The sequence below is a fragment of the Myripristis murdjan genome, chromosome 22 (assembly GCF_902150065.1).
Source record: "Myripristis murdjan chromosome 22, fMyrMur1.1, whole genome shotgun sequence".
NCBI lineage: Eukaryota > Metazoa > Chordata > Actinopteri > Holocentriformes > Holocentridae > Myripristis > Myripristis murdjan.
In genome coordinates, this window is record NC_044001.1 from 4,668,325 (window position 1) to 4,685,182 (window position 16,858).

A 16,858-nucleotide genomic window follows, 5' to 3' on the forward strand; every position below is an offset into this window, starting at 1 on the left:
GTGCATGGGGGCTTTGAATGAAGAAGTTATTTACAGAACAACAAAACTGAATTATTAAATAAATTACATGTCAAACAATAAAAACGCCTGTTGGAGTTTTTCAGACAAAAACCCACATCAGAAACACATACTACCTGATATTTAATGGCAAATATCAACTAAATGTATCAGTCTGACCTAAGAACACAGCAGCACACACACACACACACACACACACAGAGTACATGAATAAATCCAGTCAGTGCATACATGCAAACATCTGACTTTTCCATGGAGAGAAGCATTTAATTACTCACAGGTGAGCAAAAGCAGATGTGCATGCACAAGCCTGCACAAATATGTTGCAAGGCACACACACACACACACACACACACACACACACACACACACACACCCACACACACACCCACACACACAAACCAGTTCTAGTCTAATAGAGAGTGGAGAACCAAGATCCAAAGATAAAACTGCACAGTCTGTTATTAGATACACCAGCAGACACATGTTTGTGTGTGTGTATGAGTGTGTGTGTGTGTCTGAGCACGTCATCACACACACACACACACACAGAGCCAGATGTGTCTGACCCAGTGAACTGAACACGACGTCTGGGAATGTGAGAGGAACCTCACTCAATGAGCTGAGGTCATCCTGCTGAGCGTCATCGTGTTTTATTTCACAGTTTGTGGATTTCAACACAAGAGATTTAAATGTCGACGTGACACACAAACACACACACAAACACACACACACACACACACACAGTCACACACACAGTCACCGCAAAACCCAGCCAAGACTCAGACTTTACGGGAATCCATCAGTTGTCATTTTACGAGGGGATTCTCAGTCATGTTTAAAACAATAATCCTGACTGCTTACGATCATCAACCGGTTATTATTGTTTATTGTCTTTTATTGTCTATTATTGTCTATTACTGTTCTGAGAAAATTAAAGACTTACTTCTTTTTTTTTGCGTTTTGTATTAATGTCCCGACTATTTTTGACAACAGCAGGCGCTCTGTATTAAACTACACACTCCACTAAAGCCAACGCTGTATGATTTAAGGATTATTAAAAATATTATATTAAAAAAAAAAAAATCAACATGCAACTGTAAACAATGGTTTTGTTTATTTTGCACCCATCTTGCTGGTAGGAGGTGTGTGTGTGTGTGTGTGTGTGTGTGTGTGTGTGTGTGTGGGATCCTCTGTGTTACGGGATGCCCTCCCAAACCACCAGACCACCCAACTGCCGGCTACACACACAGTCATATAATTCTCTCAAGGTGTGTGAGTGTGTGTGTGTGTGTGTGTGTCTCCCAGCGGTGAGTCACACACTTCCTGTGACACTCACTTTGTGTTAACAGCTGATTAACAGATTCTTCAGAATAACACACACAACTGGAAACCGGTGTGTTTCCCGCAGAGGCACGCTGACTCGTCCATCATCGTTGTTTCTGCTGTTATTGTCACTAAAATCACACCAGCTGCTGTTAGCGAGGTTATTACTGATTTATACTCTTGATTTGATTTTATTCTCATTTTGTTTGACTTTGTTTACCATTTAAGTTTTCATAAGCTTTTAAAGCAGGTTGGCTAGTTTGATTTTCTTTGGAAAATGCTTAGTTTTCATCAGTTTCAGTTTTGTTTTTGTTTTTTTTGTTTTTTTTTTGATAATGCGGTGTTTGTCGTGAGAATCAAAAAAGGTCAGAAAAGTGATGTGTAATAAAAACTCAACAAAACATCAGACTGTTTTTAAGAGAGTATTATGACCAGTGATGGGAGTAACGGCATTACAAAGAAACGGCGTTACTTTTATCAGTAACGAGTAATCAAAGAAATTACTGTTTCCCCCGTTAAAACGCCGTTACCGTTACTGACAATAAAATGCGCCGTTACTTACTACTAATAATTATTATTGTTTTATTATCCTATTCAAAAAATGTGCGTCTTGTGGAGAAAAAGCGGTGTGTCCATTTTCAAATCGGTCGGACTTTGCAGTTTTTCGTAACTTATCAACATGCATGGAGAATGACTCAGCACAAATTAGAAGAATCGTCTGTGTTCACCGACGGGCAGAGCGGATAGCATCTCCGCCTGCCGTACAGAAGACCGGGGGTTCAATTCCCCACCTGGACAAGCTGGCATAACTACTTTAAACTATAATGAATTACTTTTTCAAAGTAACGTGGCCAACACTGACAATGACAGATGAAATTTGACAGCAATGTCCACACTGCAACAGCAACGCAAAAATATGTGCATTAATAAGAGGATTTAAGAAAAGAAAAAAAGTAATAATAAAAATTACTTTCCCCAGTAACTGAATTACTCTTCTGCAGCAGTAACTGAGTAGTAATGAAAATTACTTTTTTACAGAAGTAATTAGTAATTGTTATTAGTTTTGTGAGTAATTGGTCCCAACACTGATTATGACACTTAGGACGGATAAACGACCAAATAAACTGACAAACATGAAAACTGAAGATGTTTTCTCAATAATTTTTGTGTTTTAGTTTCAGTTTGTTTGTTTTGGTAAAGCCTCATTTCCATTTTTATTTCAGTCGGTGGAAACGTCTCTTCATGCCTGGTTTTTCTTATTTGGTCAGTTTTCGTTAATGGTGGCTGGTTAGTACAACTACACTGTGAGAACTACTTTTCCATGAGGTTCCTGCTGTGCCGGGACGCTTCACGACCTCTTCGGCCCGCCTCGCCCGGTCAGTCGCCTCCTGAGGTCCTGTCAGCTTCTGACCGCTAAAAATCACCTCGGCGGCCCCAGAGAGGACCCCCGCCCCCCCCTAACAGGACCCGGTTCCACGTCTCTGACCGCTACGGTTCTTCAGTTTCAGGCCCAAACCGAACGCGTGGGACTTCCTGAGGTTCGACTCGGCCTCCCTAACAACCGTCCCCGTGGCAACGCTGGTTTTCCCTCCGGCGCTCCTTGTTTACGGTTATGGCGCTTGGTATGAGGCCCAAACTGTGGTTAGGGGCTTCCCCGGCTCCTACTGATTTCACACCGCTTTAACTCGACTCAGTGCCCATAAAAACTGAGAACAGGCTTTGGCTCCACATCTCTAGCAGCTACAGAGCTTCAGATACGGGACCGAACGTCACGCTGGTCCAAACAAACAGAACAGATTTTAAAATATGACACTCAGCAAAGAAACACTGACTCTGGCTGCTTGGTTATGGCAAAAATCATCATCATCAGCCAATCACAACTGTTTTGGTCAATACTGAGATCAATACTGAGATCAATACTGAGATCAACAGACAGATAGATAGATGGATACTTTATTCATCCCGAAGGAAATTCGCAGTTTTTCAGCAGTATCCACAGATTACAAGATTAAATAAATAAAAAATAAAGAATAAGATCTAAGTCCAACACACTAGAGATCTGGGTACAACAGTGTGCAAAAAACAATGTGCAAAAAACCGTGTGCATAGGTGTATAAAATGTGCATAGATGTAGGTCAATGTGCAAATTTAGAAGAAATATACAGTATACACAGATGATAAATAGCAGTAAGCAATACAAACACTATAAACAAGGAATATAAAAAAATAGAAATATGAACAATTTAAACAGAAGTATGAAAATTTTAAACAGCAGAGGAAAATAATACTGAGATTACAATCATTTAGATACATCGTGTATTTATTTAACTTTTTTTAATTTGTCTTTTTAACCTTTAACGTTAAATATAAACGGGTCTGAGGCTGAGGGTGGATTTGGGCTTTCAGGGAGGAGCGAAGGCGCACAGCTGCAAAAGGAAAAGGGTGCGCTGGATTTACGACACGGGACACAACGAGAGCGTCGCTGCGAATCGGAAACGCGGCACAGCTGTACGGCAGCTTTACATCTCAATGACTTATCATGAGGCAGAGACGTAGTGTTGGTTTTTGTAGCTCTTAGGCTTAAAAAACTGTTTGGTTCACAAGTTCTTTCTCTCTCTGGAAACATTTCTGTGCTCGCAAACTTCCTTTTTAAAATTTTATCTCAATTATTTTGTTTTCATAATTGTAGAAGCCAAAATCGTACTTGAAAAAAAAATTACATTTAATTAAGTGGTACAGTGATGTGAACTCCAACTAGGGGTGGGTGATATAGACTTAAAATAATATCACAATATTTTATGGTAATTTGTGGTAATGATATTCAAGATGACATGAAAAAAAAACCATCTTAATTCTCGTTAATCCTGCACCTTAATTTAGTGTTTTTGGTTGATTTTATCCTGCTCACCTCGCTTGCTCTGAGCCCTTCGCCCGTCCCTGACGATCGAATAAAGGAGAAAAGCCAGAAAAATAAAATAAAATCGTCTTTCGGTTCAAACGGACGCTCGGAGCAGACGGACGGGCCACTCCGGCAGTCGGTCACGGCAATTCAGAGATGCTAATCGTGGTTTATTACACGGTTTAATTGAATAATTAAACCTGATTGGCCGATGGAGGCGGTCACTGTTCCAGATCTAATTACAGTCACGGCCCGGTCGACGAGTCCAGGACGCTTCAGCCGACCGCTGATCAATTAAACGGACGGCGTTCGGGCCGCATTAACCAACAAATTAACTGGCAACCCCTCGTGCCAAAAAGACTTTAACGCCGGGCCGGAAGCCTGTAAATTACTTTAGGTGGTAATAAATTATTTAAAAGTAATGTTTCGACTGATTAATGGTTTTTGGTGACCGTTTAACAGAGATGGACACCAAGTCAATTCTCTTGCTTTTCACACTGAATTCCATTTTACTGAGAAAACGCAGGACTTTTTCCTTTTAATAGAGGATTTTTCTTCCCATGATGGTATTGATACGTTTAATTTAAAAAAGGGGTCTGAGGCTGTGAAAAGGGTCCAAATCCCATCAGGCTCGTCAGGCCGAGTCAGGACACCTGGGCCACGTTGGAGCCATTAATTAGTTGGTTTCTTGCTAATTTAATCAAAAAGACAAGAAATGAAACAGCTTTTCTTTAACTGGGTTTATGTGCCTGTCTGTGCAGAGTGTCTTAACACTGATGTTTGCTCTTTATGATTTTCTATTTACTAGTGTCTCGAGGTGTGTGCTATTTGTGTTTGTATTTGTATTTGTTTTGGGGCAAAAAAAAAAAATGGATTCGGATTTGGAGGAAAGAGGGCGTGGCTGAAACCCGATTTTTTTGTTTGTTATGAATCGTTGGATTTTAATCATCAAGAAATACAAAATGAGTGAACGTCCTGCTTATTAAAATGCTATAGTTTTAGGAAACCCACTCGTCTCTGCACTCTGAAAATCAAAAGAAATCCTGCTGTGAAAAAACTGTTGTGGCGAACTCCTGTCTCTCTGACCAACGAGTTTCCCAGCATGCTTTTGGGCAGCGGACATCTCCTTAGTCCAGTTCATTGTTTGTTTGGCTCATGTTCTCTGTTTACCTCTGTGTTGTGTTATTAAGTGTAAGGATGGTTTTGCATTATTTGTGCGCTGTGACTGTCACTGTCTGTTCTTTTGGTGAAGCTCCATACATTATAACCTTTATTAAATGATTTCCAGGTTTGCGCTGCTTCAAAATAAAAGTCTGGATGTCAAAGACAGCCAAAGCAACGTCAACCTTCAATCCTAAAATTCATTCAAGGGGGGAAGAGTTCAGAGTTGCTTCCCTTAACATACTGTTGGTGTTTAAATGTTGGTCTAAATGTCAGTGGGGATTTCTCTCTTTTCCCAAAGTGATGGTTTCGTCCAATCAGGGTGGACCAGGCGGGGAACATAGAGTCAGGTTATGTTGAGTGTGAGAGCAGCTCGCTGTGAGGCTGTATGTGCCTCTTATTTCATTTTTGTTTGTTTGTTTGTTTGTTTGTTTGCTCCTTCGTAGTTTTCCCGGGACTTCTTCTGCCTCCTCTCTGTTTGATTGTTGTTTTTGGTTAATAAAACCACCGTCTGTTTGCGCACCGACTTCACTTCCGCCTCCAGAGCCGTTTCTTCAGGTCAACATCATTTTTCACTCAGCCGCACTACAATCCCACATCGATGCAGACTTGCTAACAGTAATGCTACAAGGAGTTTTCCCAACACAGCAAGACAATGAACAGCCACTTTATCAGCTCCACCTGCACAATCTAATCCAATCCAATCCAGCTGTTGTGCCATGAAGTTTCCTGTCCTGCTGCCTATAATGCTCAGCTTTTCTTTCTGTCACAGTAACAGAGGTGTTCATTCACTTCTATGTTTGGCATTGAGCTCATAGTTTGTGCTGCTGTTGGACAGGACTGTATTTTACTGACATCTGTTTCCACTATTCTGTCCCCCATCATTGTATATCAATAAGGAGGACAAAAAATTGGAAACAGCTCTCAGTATAATGTAGTCCAGTATAAGACCTCTGCAAACTACATCCTCAGTAATAATAAACAGAATTAAATTTACACATTCTGCAACAAAAACTGAACATTATAAACTTTATTAAAAGGCAGAATTTATGTTGCACTGAACTGCATTGGACTGTGCAGGTGGACACTGAGTTGTATGTTGCAGTGGCTTTATATCGCATTGCCTTATAATGAGCCAGAGAGATGGTGTTGTTTGTGCAGCTCCGCCAGCTGAAAAGTTGGTTCACAGCTTTTTACGGGTTGAACATTTCCATTCTGTGTTTCTCTCTCCCTGGGTAAATTTCTGCGCTTGCAAACTTTTTTCCTTTTTGAAAGCAGATGCTGCCACCACCTGAGTTTCCCTCCCAGAGATAATAAAGAAGCATCCGACTTGACAAAGCTTTATTTTTTTGGCTTGATGCTGCACCGTTTTTTTTTTTTTTTTTTTTTTCTCCGAGCGAGCGTTGTTGTTGTTGTTGTTGTAGTTGTAGTTGTTGTGCTTCGTCTTCCTCTGTTTGTCCGCGCTGCGAGCCGCTCTGGTGGGAAACCAGACATCATTTGAGGGGCTTTTCTAGTTTCCTTGTTCAGGAGTGAAAGTGGCTGGCAAAGTTTGGGATGGACCAAAAAAAAAAAAAAAGTTGGTTTCTCACCCAATTTGTCACAGATCATAAGTAGAGCAGCGTCTCGGTGCTGTTAGGAGTGCAGCAGCTGTAATTAGGGCTCAAAAAAATAAGAAAAAGTAGTGTTTCCTGTCCTTTTTATTTATTTATTTATTTATTTATTTTGTCTGGACTCCTCTGCTCAAGCCAGAAAACAGCGACTGGCTTCTTAATAGGAAGAGCTGAGTAAATAGCACCTCACAACATTTACAGGAACAAACCGGGACGCCTTGAAGCAGCGGGTTGTGCCCAAACGCAGGATCTGAAGCATCTATCCGGTGTCTATTTATATGAGCTCATGCAGACAGTCGGTGCGGTTCAGAGGAGGAGGAGGAAGAGGAGGAGGAGGAGGGCTGCATCATCACAGCGCTGTCAGAGGCCTCGACACGCTGCAAGTTTGTTATGGCAGCAGCCTCTGCCTCTGAAGGACTTCATCACCCACAGACCAGCCAGCGTCATCCCACAGCTAATTAGAGGCCTAATTAGAGAAACTCCGGTGGAAAAAAAAATCATCTTTGGTTTGCTTGACTATAACAGAGGAGTAAACACATACATCTGACACTCTGCACTGGACCTCCCTGCAAGATCGCCTTAATATTTTGACTGTAAACTTTCATCTAAAGAAGAAATTGAGTGATTAGATATTGTTATTAGAAATCTTTCTTTAGGCTTAACACAGTCTTGAAAATAATGTTTTTATCTGTGTTTGCATCACATACAACTCTTTCTTTCTTTCTTTGCTGTCAATCAGTCTTCAAGTATAACGTATAAAAACCATGAAATGTAAGAATATTATCGAACTCATATTTAGATTTCTAAATAATGTCCAACTTGTTCAGCAAACGTCAGCCCCAGTACATCTCGTGCTGACAACGACATTTTGTTTTGAAGAGCATTTTGAAACCTTGTCTAGATGTTTGTGATCGAGCCTGATCGATATTATTGGCCGATATCAGACAATCACAGATATATTGGCGTCTGATGGTGACTGATCTGCGCTGTTATTAATTTCTTTTTTTTTTTTTGTAAACACACCAAACCTCCATCCTGCTGGTATGATGCGTAAAACTTAACTAACTGAAATATACATAAATGGCATAAAAACACATTTCATGTATTTCATGTTAAAACCAGAGGCCGCGATCCCTCGGTGCTTTGGAGGAAAGAAATGTCAGCCTCACTGATTACGCCGGAAGAGCTCTGTTTTGTTCTTTGGTGTTGACGCTTGGACAAATGCTGATTATTTTCGTTGCTGATTAATCTGTTGATCATTTTTTTCCAACGACTTGCTTAATCATTTACTTCAGGTCCCGTGGGGAGCAGTGTTGGGACCAATTACTCACAAAACTAATAAGTTACAATTACTAATTACTTCTGTAAAAAAGTAATTTTGATTACTACTCAATTACTGCTGCAGAAGAGTAATTCAATTACTGGGGAAAGTAATTTTTATGATTACTTTTTTCTTTTCTTAAATCCTCTTCTTAATGCACATATTTTTGCGTTGCTGTTGCAGTGTGGACATTGCTGTCAAATTTCATCTATCATTGTCAGTGTTGGGCACTTTACTTTGAAAAAGTAATTCATTACAGTTTAAAGTAGTTATGTCAGTTAGTCCAGATGGGGAATTGAACCTGTGGTCTTCTGTACGACAGGCGGCGAAACTATCCGCTCTGCTGTCGGAGAACACAGACGATTCTCCTAATTTGTGCTGAGTCATTCTCCATGCATGTTGATAAGTTACGAAAAACTGCAAAGTCGACCGGTTTGAAAATTGACACACCGCTTTTTCTCCACAAGACGCACATTTTTCGAACAGGATAGTAAAATAATAATAATAATTATTAGTAGTAAGTAACGGCAAATAACGGCACATTTTATTGTCAGTAACGGTAACGGCGTTTTAACGGGGGAAACAGTAATTTCTTTGATTACTCGTTACTGATAAAAGTAACGCCGTTAGTAACGCAGTTACTTTGTAACGCCGTTACTCCCATCACTGGATATCAGCCTATCACAGATATGTCGGCGTCTACGTACATGGTGACTGTTATTAATTTCTTTTTTTTTTTTTTGTAAACACGCCAAACCTCCATCCTGCTGGTATGATGTGTGAAACTTGGACTCAATCACGAAATAAGGACATAAAAACACATTTCATGTATTTCACCGCGACCCCTCGGCGCTTTGGGCCTCACTGATTACGCCGGAAGAGCTCTGTTTTGTTTTTTTGGTGTTGACGCTTGGACAAATGCTGATTATTTTCGTTGCTGATTAATCTGTTGATCATTTTTTTCCAACGACTTGCTTAATCATTTACTTCAGGTCCCGTGGGGAGTGATCATACGTATTAATTTTATAATTACATGAACGGAGGAGAGGAAGACAATCTGAGCAGGTTTGGTGATTTTTACTTGATAAGTGACTAAAACCAAAAAAAACAGTTAGCAAAACTACTAATGATTTTTTTTTTTTTTTTATACTTTATTGTGTCAGGAAATTCAGTCATTACATCCAGATCTTAGCATTTTGTACAAATTTCATGTATCCTTTTTTGTTCTTAATGGACAAAACAACACTTTTTTTATGCATTTGTGCTTTTATACCCTTCACCCACACAGAAAAATTAATTAATTAATTAATTAATTAATAATAAAAACTACTGATGATTAATCTCCTGTTGATTGGCTGATCAATTAATTGCCTAATCGTTTCAGCACGAGTGTTTTTACCAAAAAATCTTGCCAAGTGCAACCATCGCGTGTACGCCACACACACTTTGGATAAACACATCACTGGTGAGAAATGTGCATCTGCCAAATTTAATATGGGACTTTTGCTATGCTGCCATGGTGTGTGTGTGTGTGTGTGTGTGTGTGTGTGGTGTTGAGTTGCTTGGCTGCTTCGAGACATGAATCAGTCAGCGGTGCAGACAGTCGCTGGGGAAGTTTAGAGAGAAGAAGAAGAAAAAAAAGGAAGAAGAAGAAGAAGAGGAAGAGGAGGAAGAGGAAGAGCTGCTCCCTTAGCAACGCTCTCAGACTCAGAGCCACAGACCGCTGTAAATCTGCCTACACACACACACACACACACACACACACAAACACGACAAAGTTATTCCCCCACACACACAGTCAACACACAGACAGAGCATGACTAAAACCATTCCCCATCTAAGTACACACACACACACACATACACACACACACAAAGCCTCCATCCATGTATTCACACACACACACACACACACACACACAAAGCCTCCATCCATGTATTCATACACACACACACACACACAAACACACACACACAAACACTGCAATAGTATATCTAGTCAAATACACACACACAAACACACACTAGCACACAAACTAACAGAAGTATGTGTGTGTGTGTGTTTGTGTGTGTGTGTGTGTGTGTATAAACATGTGGTGTGTGTGAGTGTGCACGTAGTCACACACACACCAGTATTCCCTCATTGATCTCTCTCTATCTTTCTCACACACACACACACACACACACACACACACACACACACACACACACACCTGTGTCCACATGCTGTGTCATTACTCAGCGTCTGCTGCAGCCTGACAGCTCGGTGACTCGGCGTTACGCAGCCTCTCCTCCCTGCGGCTCGGAGCGAGGAGACGCCGGCGCCGCTCGCCGAGCCAAGCAGCTGCTGAGCGTCTTAATCCGACCTGACAAACACTTCACTCCTCCTCGCTCCTCCTCGCTCCTCCTCGCTCCTCCTCGCTCCTCCTCGCTCCTCCTCGCTCCTCCTCGCTGCTTTCTGGCGTCGAGCCGCGCGCACTCGGCCAATCACCCGTTTGTTTCTCGAGAACCGACGTCGATTTATTTCGACATCTGTGTTGGTGATCGTGGGGTCCCGGGACGCGCGCAGGGCCCCCGGCAGAACGAGGAACAGCCTGATTTCACTGTAAATGAACAAACTGCACATTATCCCCGTCCGACGGCGCTTAACAAGAAATATTGTGACTGTCGGCTCCGCTCTGCTCACGGGAGCAGCGACGCCAGTGTGGGGGCCCGGGGCCCGCGGGCGCCGAGCAAAACGACAAACAGTTTAATTTCACTGTAACTAGAAACTGTTACAATGCAGAAAACAGATCACTTTAACAGAACAGAAAATTATTCCCCAAAAAATAAATTATAAAATAAAATAATTGAATTTAAAAAATTTTAAAAAATCTGGGAATTAATAACAAAAGAAACCTTAAAAAAAAAAAAAATATATATATATATATATATATATATATATATATATATTTTTTTTTTTTTTTTTTTAAATTTCAAAACTACTACTTATCATTATTACCCAATTCAATTAAGTATTTCTGATTCTGATGATATTTGTGATATTTTTAATCATCTGGTCAGTGATGCTGGACTGATATCAGATTTTTTGTTTTTAAAAACTTTTCACAAAGCAAAATATCCCTTGACTTAAAGGTCCTTACAGGGCAAATCACCTCAAATTGGCGTCTGCAGCTCACTGGAAGTCCACTCAGGGATCCAGAATATGAAAAAGTTTTAAAATGCCTGAACTGCACCGATCAAAACCTTCACACAGGACTCCACCGGGGAAAAGGATTAAATAATAGTAAATGTGAATATCAGATGAGGTTCTGTGGTCTCGTATGAGTTTATTTTTAGGGTGTGTGACTTGTGTAACTCAAACACCGCTGCTCCATTAAACCGTGTGGAGCAGATGAATGACACACACACACACACACACACACACACACTCATAAAGCCGTTTGGTTTAGGATCGTTTCCTGTGGTTGGTTCAGATTACTCACTCCTGACAAACCGCACGGCACTTCTCTTCCTGGGGAACCGAGACATTTTCAGCCGTCTCTGTTTTTCTGTTTTTCGGTGCCACCGGAGTCCGAGCGGCTCTGATCGGACCTGGGAAAACACCCCGAGCCCGAAGACCAGCGGAGTCTGAACAAACCGCTCAAACCAGGTGCAGCTTAACCCCGAGCCGCGGCTGAGGGCGGGACCGCCCGCCCAACCAAAGACAAAAACACAAGGCGTGAATCGATGCCGGTTCCAGCCTCTGTGTCCAGGGTTTCCCCGGGATGCTAAAGGGCCACTCGGCCTATAAAACATCTTTGGTCCGCCCACTCGGCCTGCCAGCTGGACACAAGTTGGTGAATTTAAACAGCCGGTCGTCTCTGCATGTAGAGAAATGATCCAACACTGAAGTGGTGACGGCGACTGCTCCATCTGCTATTTCAGCACAAACTAACTGAGCTCAGGTGATGTCCAGGTTACAGCAGGGCTCACCGATTAATCGATTAACTCGAATTCATGTTTCAAAAAAAAGCTGAATCGTAAAATCCAGATTTTGACTCAAACGAGCCAAACAGTCCAACTCATCTACAGAGAAATGTGCCCAGAAACACATGCCTCCTTTATTCACCGTCAGTTAGTAGTAGTACCGAGTAAAAAATGAAAAAAAAAAAAAATAATAATAATAATAATAATTAGATTAAACATTGTGACTAGTGAAAAGTTTGAAAAAAATGAGATTTTATGTTTTTTGGGGCATAAATGTCCAGCTCTAGATTATAGGGAATAAAAGCAAGATACTGTGACCTTGTTTTACCATAACCTTTATCCACAATATCCTAAAACAGCGTTAAATCGATGATATTTATTAAAGCCCAGCTGATGTTACTTCACAAGCTTGAAAGGAACATCCATATTAATCTGTGCTGACTGTCCCTCCCAGTGACCACCTGCCCTGGAGTCTGGGACCAGACTGCAGATCCAAGTGACCAGTACGAGGTTTCAACTGGGATGAGACTGGACAAGCTGGAGGGACTACATCTCCCAGCATGCCTTGGATCTGGAGCTGGAGGATGTTGCTAAGGAAAAAGATGTTTTGGGCTAAACCGCAAACCTGATCGGACAAACGACAAACGGCTACAGGACGGACGACGGACGTCTAGAAAATTAATTCAGAGCACCAAACCCAAAATGGTAAATATATGTAATAACTGTAAGAGGAAAAGCAAATGCTGCTTTGGATTGAAAACCTCACAAGTGAGACGTGCTCTTTGTGAAAGCAGGGTTAATAAATAAATAAATAAATACATAAATAAATAAATAAATCCAAGGTGACTCTTTTCTAAAAATGTTAAAACCTGCTTGGCTTCTGAAACCCACTGACGCACTGCAACATGACGCTGCACTCAGAGAAAAGCCTTGGGTCTTTTACTTTTTTTCTCTTTTTTTAAAATAATAAAATGGACTCAATACGTTTAAAAAAACAACAACATTGAATGAGAGGAGAGTGAGATGAACAGGAAGATGCAGGTGAAGAAAACAGGTGAGACTTGGACTGGACAAAAAGGAGGTGCGACGACAGAACAACAAGGTGTTTTGCACACTCACTGAAGTGTGTGTGTGTGTGTGTGAGAGTGTGTGTGTGTGTGTGCAGGCTCATGCACAGTCAGGTTTTGTCAAGGTCACTGGCGCCCCCTGCTGTTCACTCACCCTTCTGCAGCGTCAGAGCCCGGGACTCCTTCCCAATGCCGGTGTAGTTCCCGTCTCCAAAGGTGGGGTGTTTCCCTCCAGCTGAACACACAGAGTTCAGGTTTAACGAGGTGACTTATAAGCTCACAATCAGACACAAAGCCGAAAACACCGACATGAGGTGAGACAGAGGAAGAGCATTTCAAGTGACGACTTCGGGTCCCCATCAAACCAAATCAAATCAAATCACTGAATATAAATGAAGATTCTTGCACATTCGGCACATTTCTCATGATATGAATACTAATGACATCGATTCATTTCACGTGCAGGAATATCCATTTGTTTTCTACCCCACTTTAAAGCAGGTTTCTTTGGACAATGATGTGATATTTGCCGAAAGCACAAAGTTTCAGGGGCTGACAAATGATATGAGACGATGTCATCACGCCAGTTTAACACAATCGGCGTCGTTACAACGCCGCGTTTGTGTTTCAGCTGCTCGTCCAGGTTCCTCGTGTTCCCCGAGTGTTTCATCTCACGCTGGGAGTGTCTGCAGATGGCGTGGGATTTGTCAGCTGACCCGTCATTTCTCTACAATCCAAAATATTTCCACACTGATGATTTATTATCCTTATTGTCTTTTTTTTTGTTTTTTTTGGGCCGTTATCTGCCTGGCGCTGGCACTGTTTGAACATTTAGGACAGAAATGGTGACAGACATTATATTGGGAATTTCAAAATAAAGGCTTATCTCTAGTATGATGATATGGATCGATATTTTCACTGGGTATCAATTATGCTGCATCGTTGATCATTAGATTGATTCATCAATGCAGATCAACACACCCCAAACTTTATAGTATAAATATGTTGAAAAAAGGCAGAATAATGCAGATCGGCCGAATAGAATCAAGAAAATGCCACATGATTAAAGAAAATTGAGTTGAAAATGAATTTGAAGACCAACAGGATTTAAACACTGAGGATGAGACTATGTTAATTAAGATGGGGATTTTTGCAGTATTAGGAGACAGAGTCTTCTGGGAGGCCGGCTGCCAGTTTGCAGCAGCGATAAAGACATTAAATAAAATGTCAGTAATAAGAAACTGCATGTTTAATTGCCTAAACATAATGACAATGTAAAGTTTATTTCCTGCCCTGGGGTGAACCTGTTGCTACTCACTCAGAGTCAGCATGACTGGATGAAGCGTTACAACATGAGAGTGCTGCAGTTTTCAATTCAACGGCGCACTCTAGTGGCCAGGCAGAGGCCCTACCGGCACACTGACATGTACTCCAGGAGTCTTGTGCTCACTCAGCAGGAGCGGCAGGCTGAAGGTCAGAGCTAATCACAAGGTAAATGTTATTGACAAAGATAAGCAGCGGTGGAGCCGCGGCCCGAGTGGTGCAACACACAAAACCTCAGCAGATGAGGTTAGTCAGAGGAGCTCCACGCGTCAGCCTCCAAAACACCAAATATCCATTTGAGGGAGAAAAAAAGCGACATTTTCCTCATGTTTTTTCATCTGATATCTTCAAAATATAAAGTTCAGGTCCACAGAAGTGATATTATTTTTGTCAGTCTTGGACTTCAGGTGTCGGTGGTCCTTTAAAACCAGGCAGCAAAATGTGCTGTGCTGTTCTAACATCAGCAGTTTCCTCAGAGTCGGCATCATGTCTTTGAAATCTGACATCAGAAAAGAAACTCTTCTAATTGAGCAAATCAGACTTTTTTTAAACAAGACAGACGCAGCTTTATTTTACTGCCTATGCATTATATTAAAAAACAACAACAAATAAATCAAATCGTGCAACTCTGCATCACATAAACAGTTTATTTCTATTACCATTACTGTTTTTAGCACGTTTCTCTCCATTTGAACTTGGGATGTTATGCTGTCTTAAAGGCTGCAACTAATGATTTTTGTCAGTGAAAAAAATCATTACTTAGATTTTTTTTTTACTGACCTAACAATCATTTATCATCGTTTAATCTATTAAGTGTGAAAAATTATGACAAAGTCTCATGGATGTCTTCAAATGTCTTCCTCAGTCTGACCAGCAGCCACAGAAACGCAGAATATTAATTTTATAAAGATATGAGCAGAGACAAGGAAGTCAATCTTAGCATCTTATTGAAGCTGGAATCTGACACCGTTTGGTGTTTTTACTCTGCAAACGATAAACAATAATCCAGTCATGAAAATTATCATGCATTACTTTTCTACCACTTGATCAGTTAATGAACTAAAACAGTCGGAGGGATTCAGACTCACCGTCGTCGGAGACAAACTGTCCCACGGCCGACGAGCCGCCGCCTCCCGTCTCCACAAACTCCACCTCGGAGACGATGATGTTGTCCTCCAGCACCGAGCCGCAGCCCATGCAGACGGCGTTGCCTCGCGACTGGTCCACATCGATGTCCGAGCCGCCGCAGTTCCTGCACACCGGCATGATGTCGCACCTCCTGCTGCAAAGCCTGCTGGGAGAGAAGACAGGGAGGTTTCTGAGATTAAAACTTCAGGAATCAGGAACAAAAGTCAGGCCCAGATTCTCTACAAGTTTGTTTTAAAATGCACACGTCCTACTTATTTCTTACCTTTCCCCTTAGCTAAGGCTTTTTGCAGCAAAACACAGATTTACATATTTCTCTCCTTCACTGTCGTTACACTGTTTGTCTCTTTCAGTCAAGCGTGTGATGTTTTTTCAGTTTGGAGTTTTTTTGAGTTTTCAGGTGTCTCAGGTGTTTGGGACACACCTCACACCGCTTATTACAGTTTCTCTGCATTTTTTATTTTTCATTTTTGGGTTGCTAATGGCATGGCTGAGCACTGCACACTACAAAGATTTAGACTCATTAAAAACGGCATCATCTGGACTCATTCATGCTACATGCTGTGGGATTACTTAAAAAAAAAAGAGAGAGAGAGCAGATTGGTCATGATCAGTAACAAATCACTGATAAGGCACAAATTTGGTGCAACACATACAGTTTTCAGTGACGTACAACATGTCAACATCAAGAAGGACGAGTAACACCAGCAAAACTTCATGACTTTCCAACACTAAATCAGAGCTCTTCTATAACTTCATAAATGTATTCTACCCTGTTTAGTTCGTACTGTTGTTCTGGAGAAGTGAACACGCTGGTTTCCACACCAGTAAAGGCGACGAATGTTTAAAACAAAATGCAAAGTGTATTCTGGTACATTCCTCTGAAGTGACTTGACATTTCCCCGTCTTATCAGGACTCCTTGACTTTCCCTGCCTGGAAAAAAACCCTTAGAAACCCCCTGGGTAATGGAGTTATTCCATAATCAGAAGGAATGTTGACATTTTATTCATTAAAAAAA

General features: G+C 41.3%; 1 protein-coding gene across 2 annotated transcripts in view; it reads right to left on the minus strand.

Moving 5' to 3' along the window:
- brf1a (BRF1 general transcription factor IIIB subunit a) overlaps positions 1 to 16,858 on the minus strand; it is a 128,309-nt gene that overhangs the window by 109,882 nt on the left and 1,569 nt on the right. Inside the window, exons 2-3 of one of the 2 annotated variants that reach the window (XM_030082024.1) lie at positions 15,782 to 15,984; positions 13,525 to 13,605 (exon numbers count right to left, since the gene is read on the minus strand). In XM_030082024.1, the coding sequence (XP_029937884.1) occupies positions 13,525 to 13,605; positions 15,782 to 15,959 (259 nt within the window). In that variant the 5' untranslated portion in view covers positions 15,960 to 15,984. Of the gene's footprint in view, positions 1 to 13,524; positions 13,606 to 15,781; positions 15,988 to 16,858 lie in introns of both variants that reach the window. The other variant, XM_030082025.1, reaches the window with a different exon arrangement.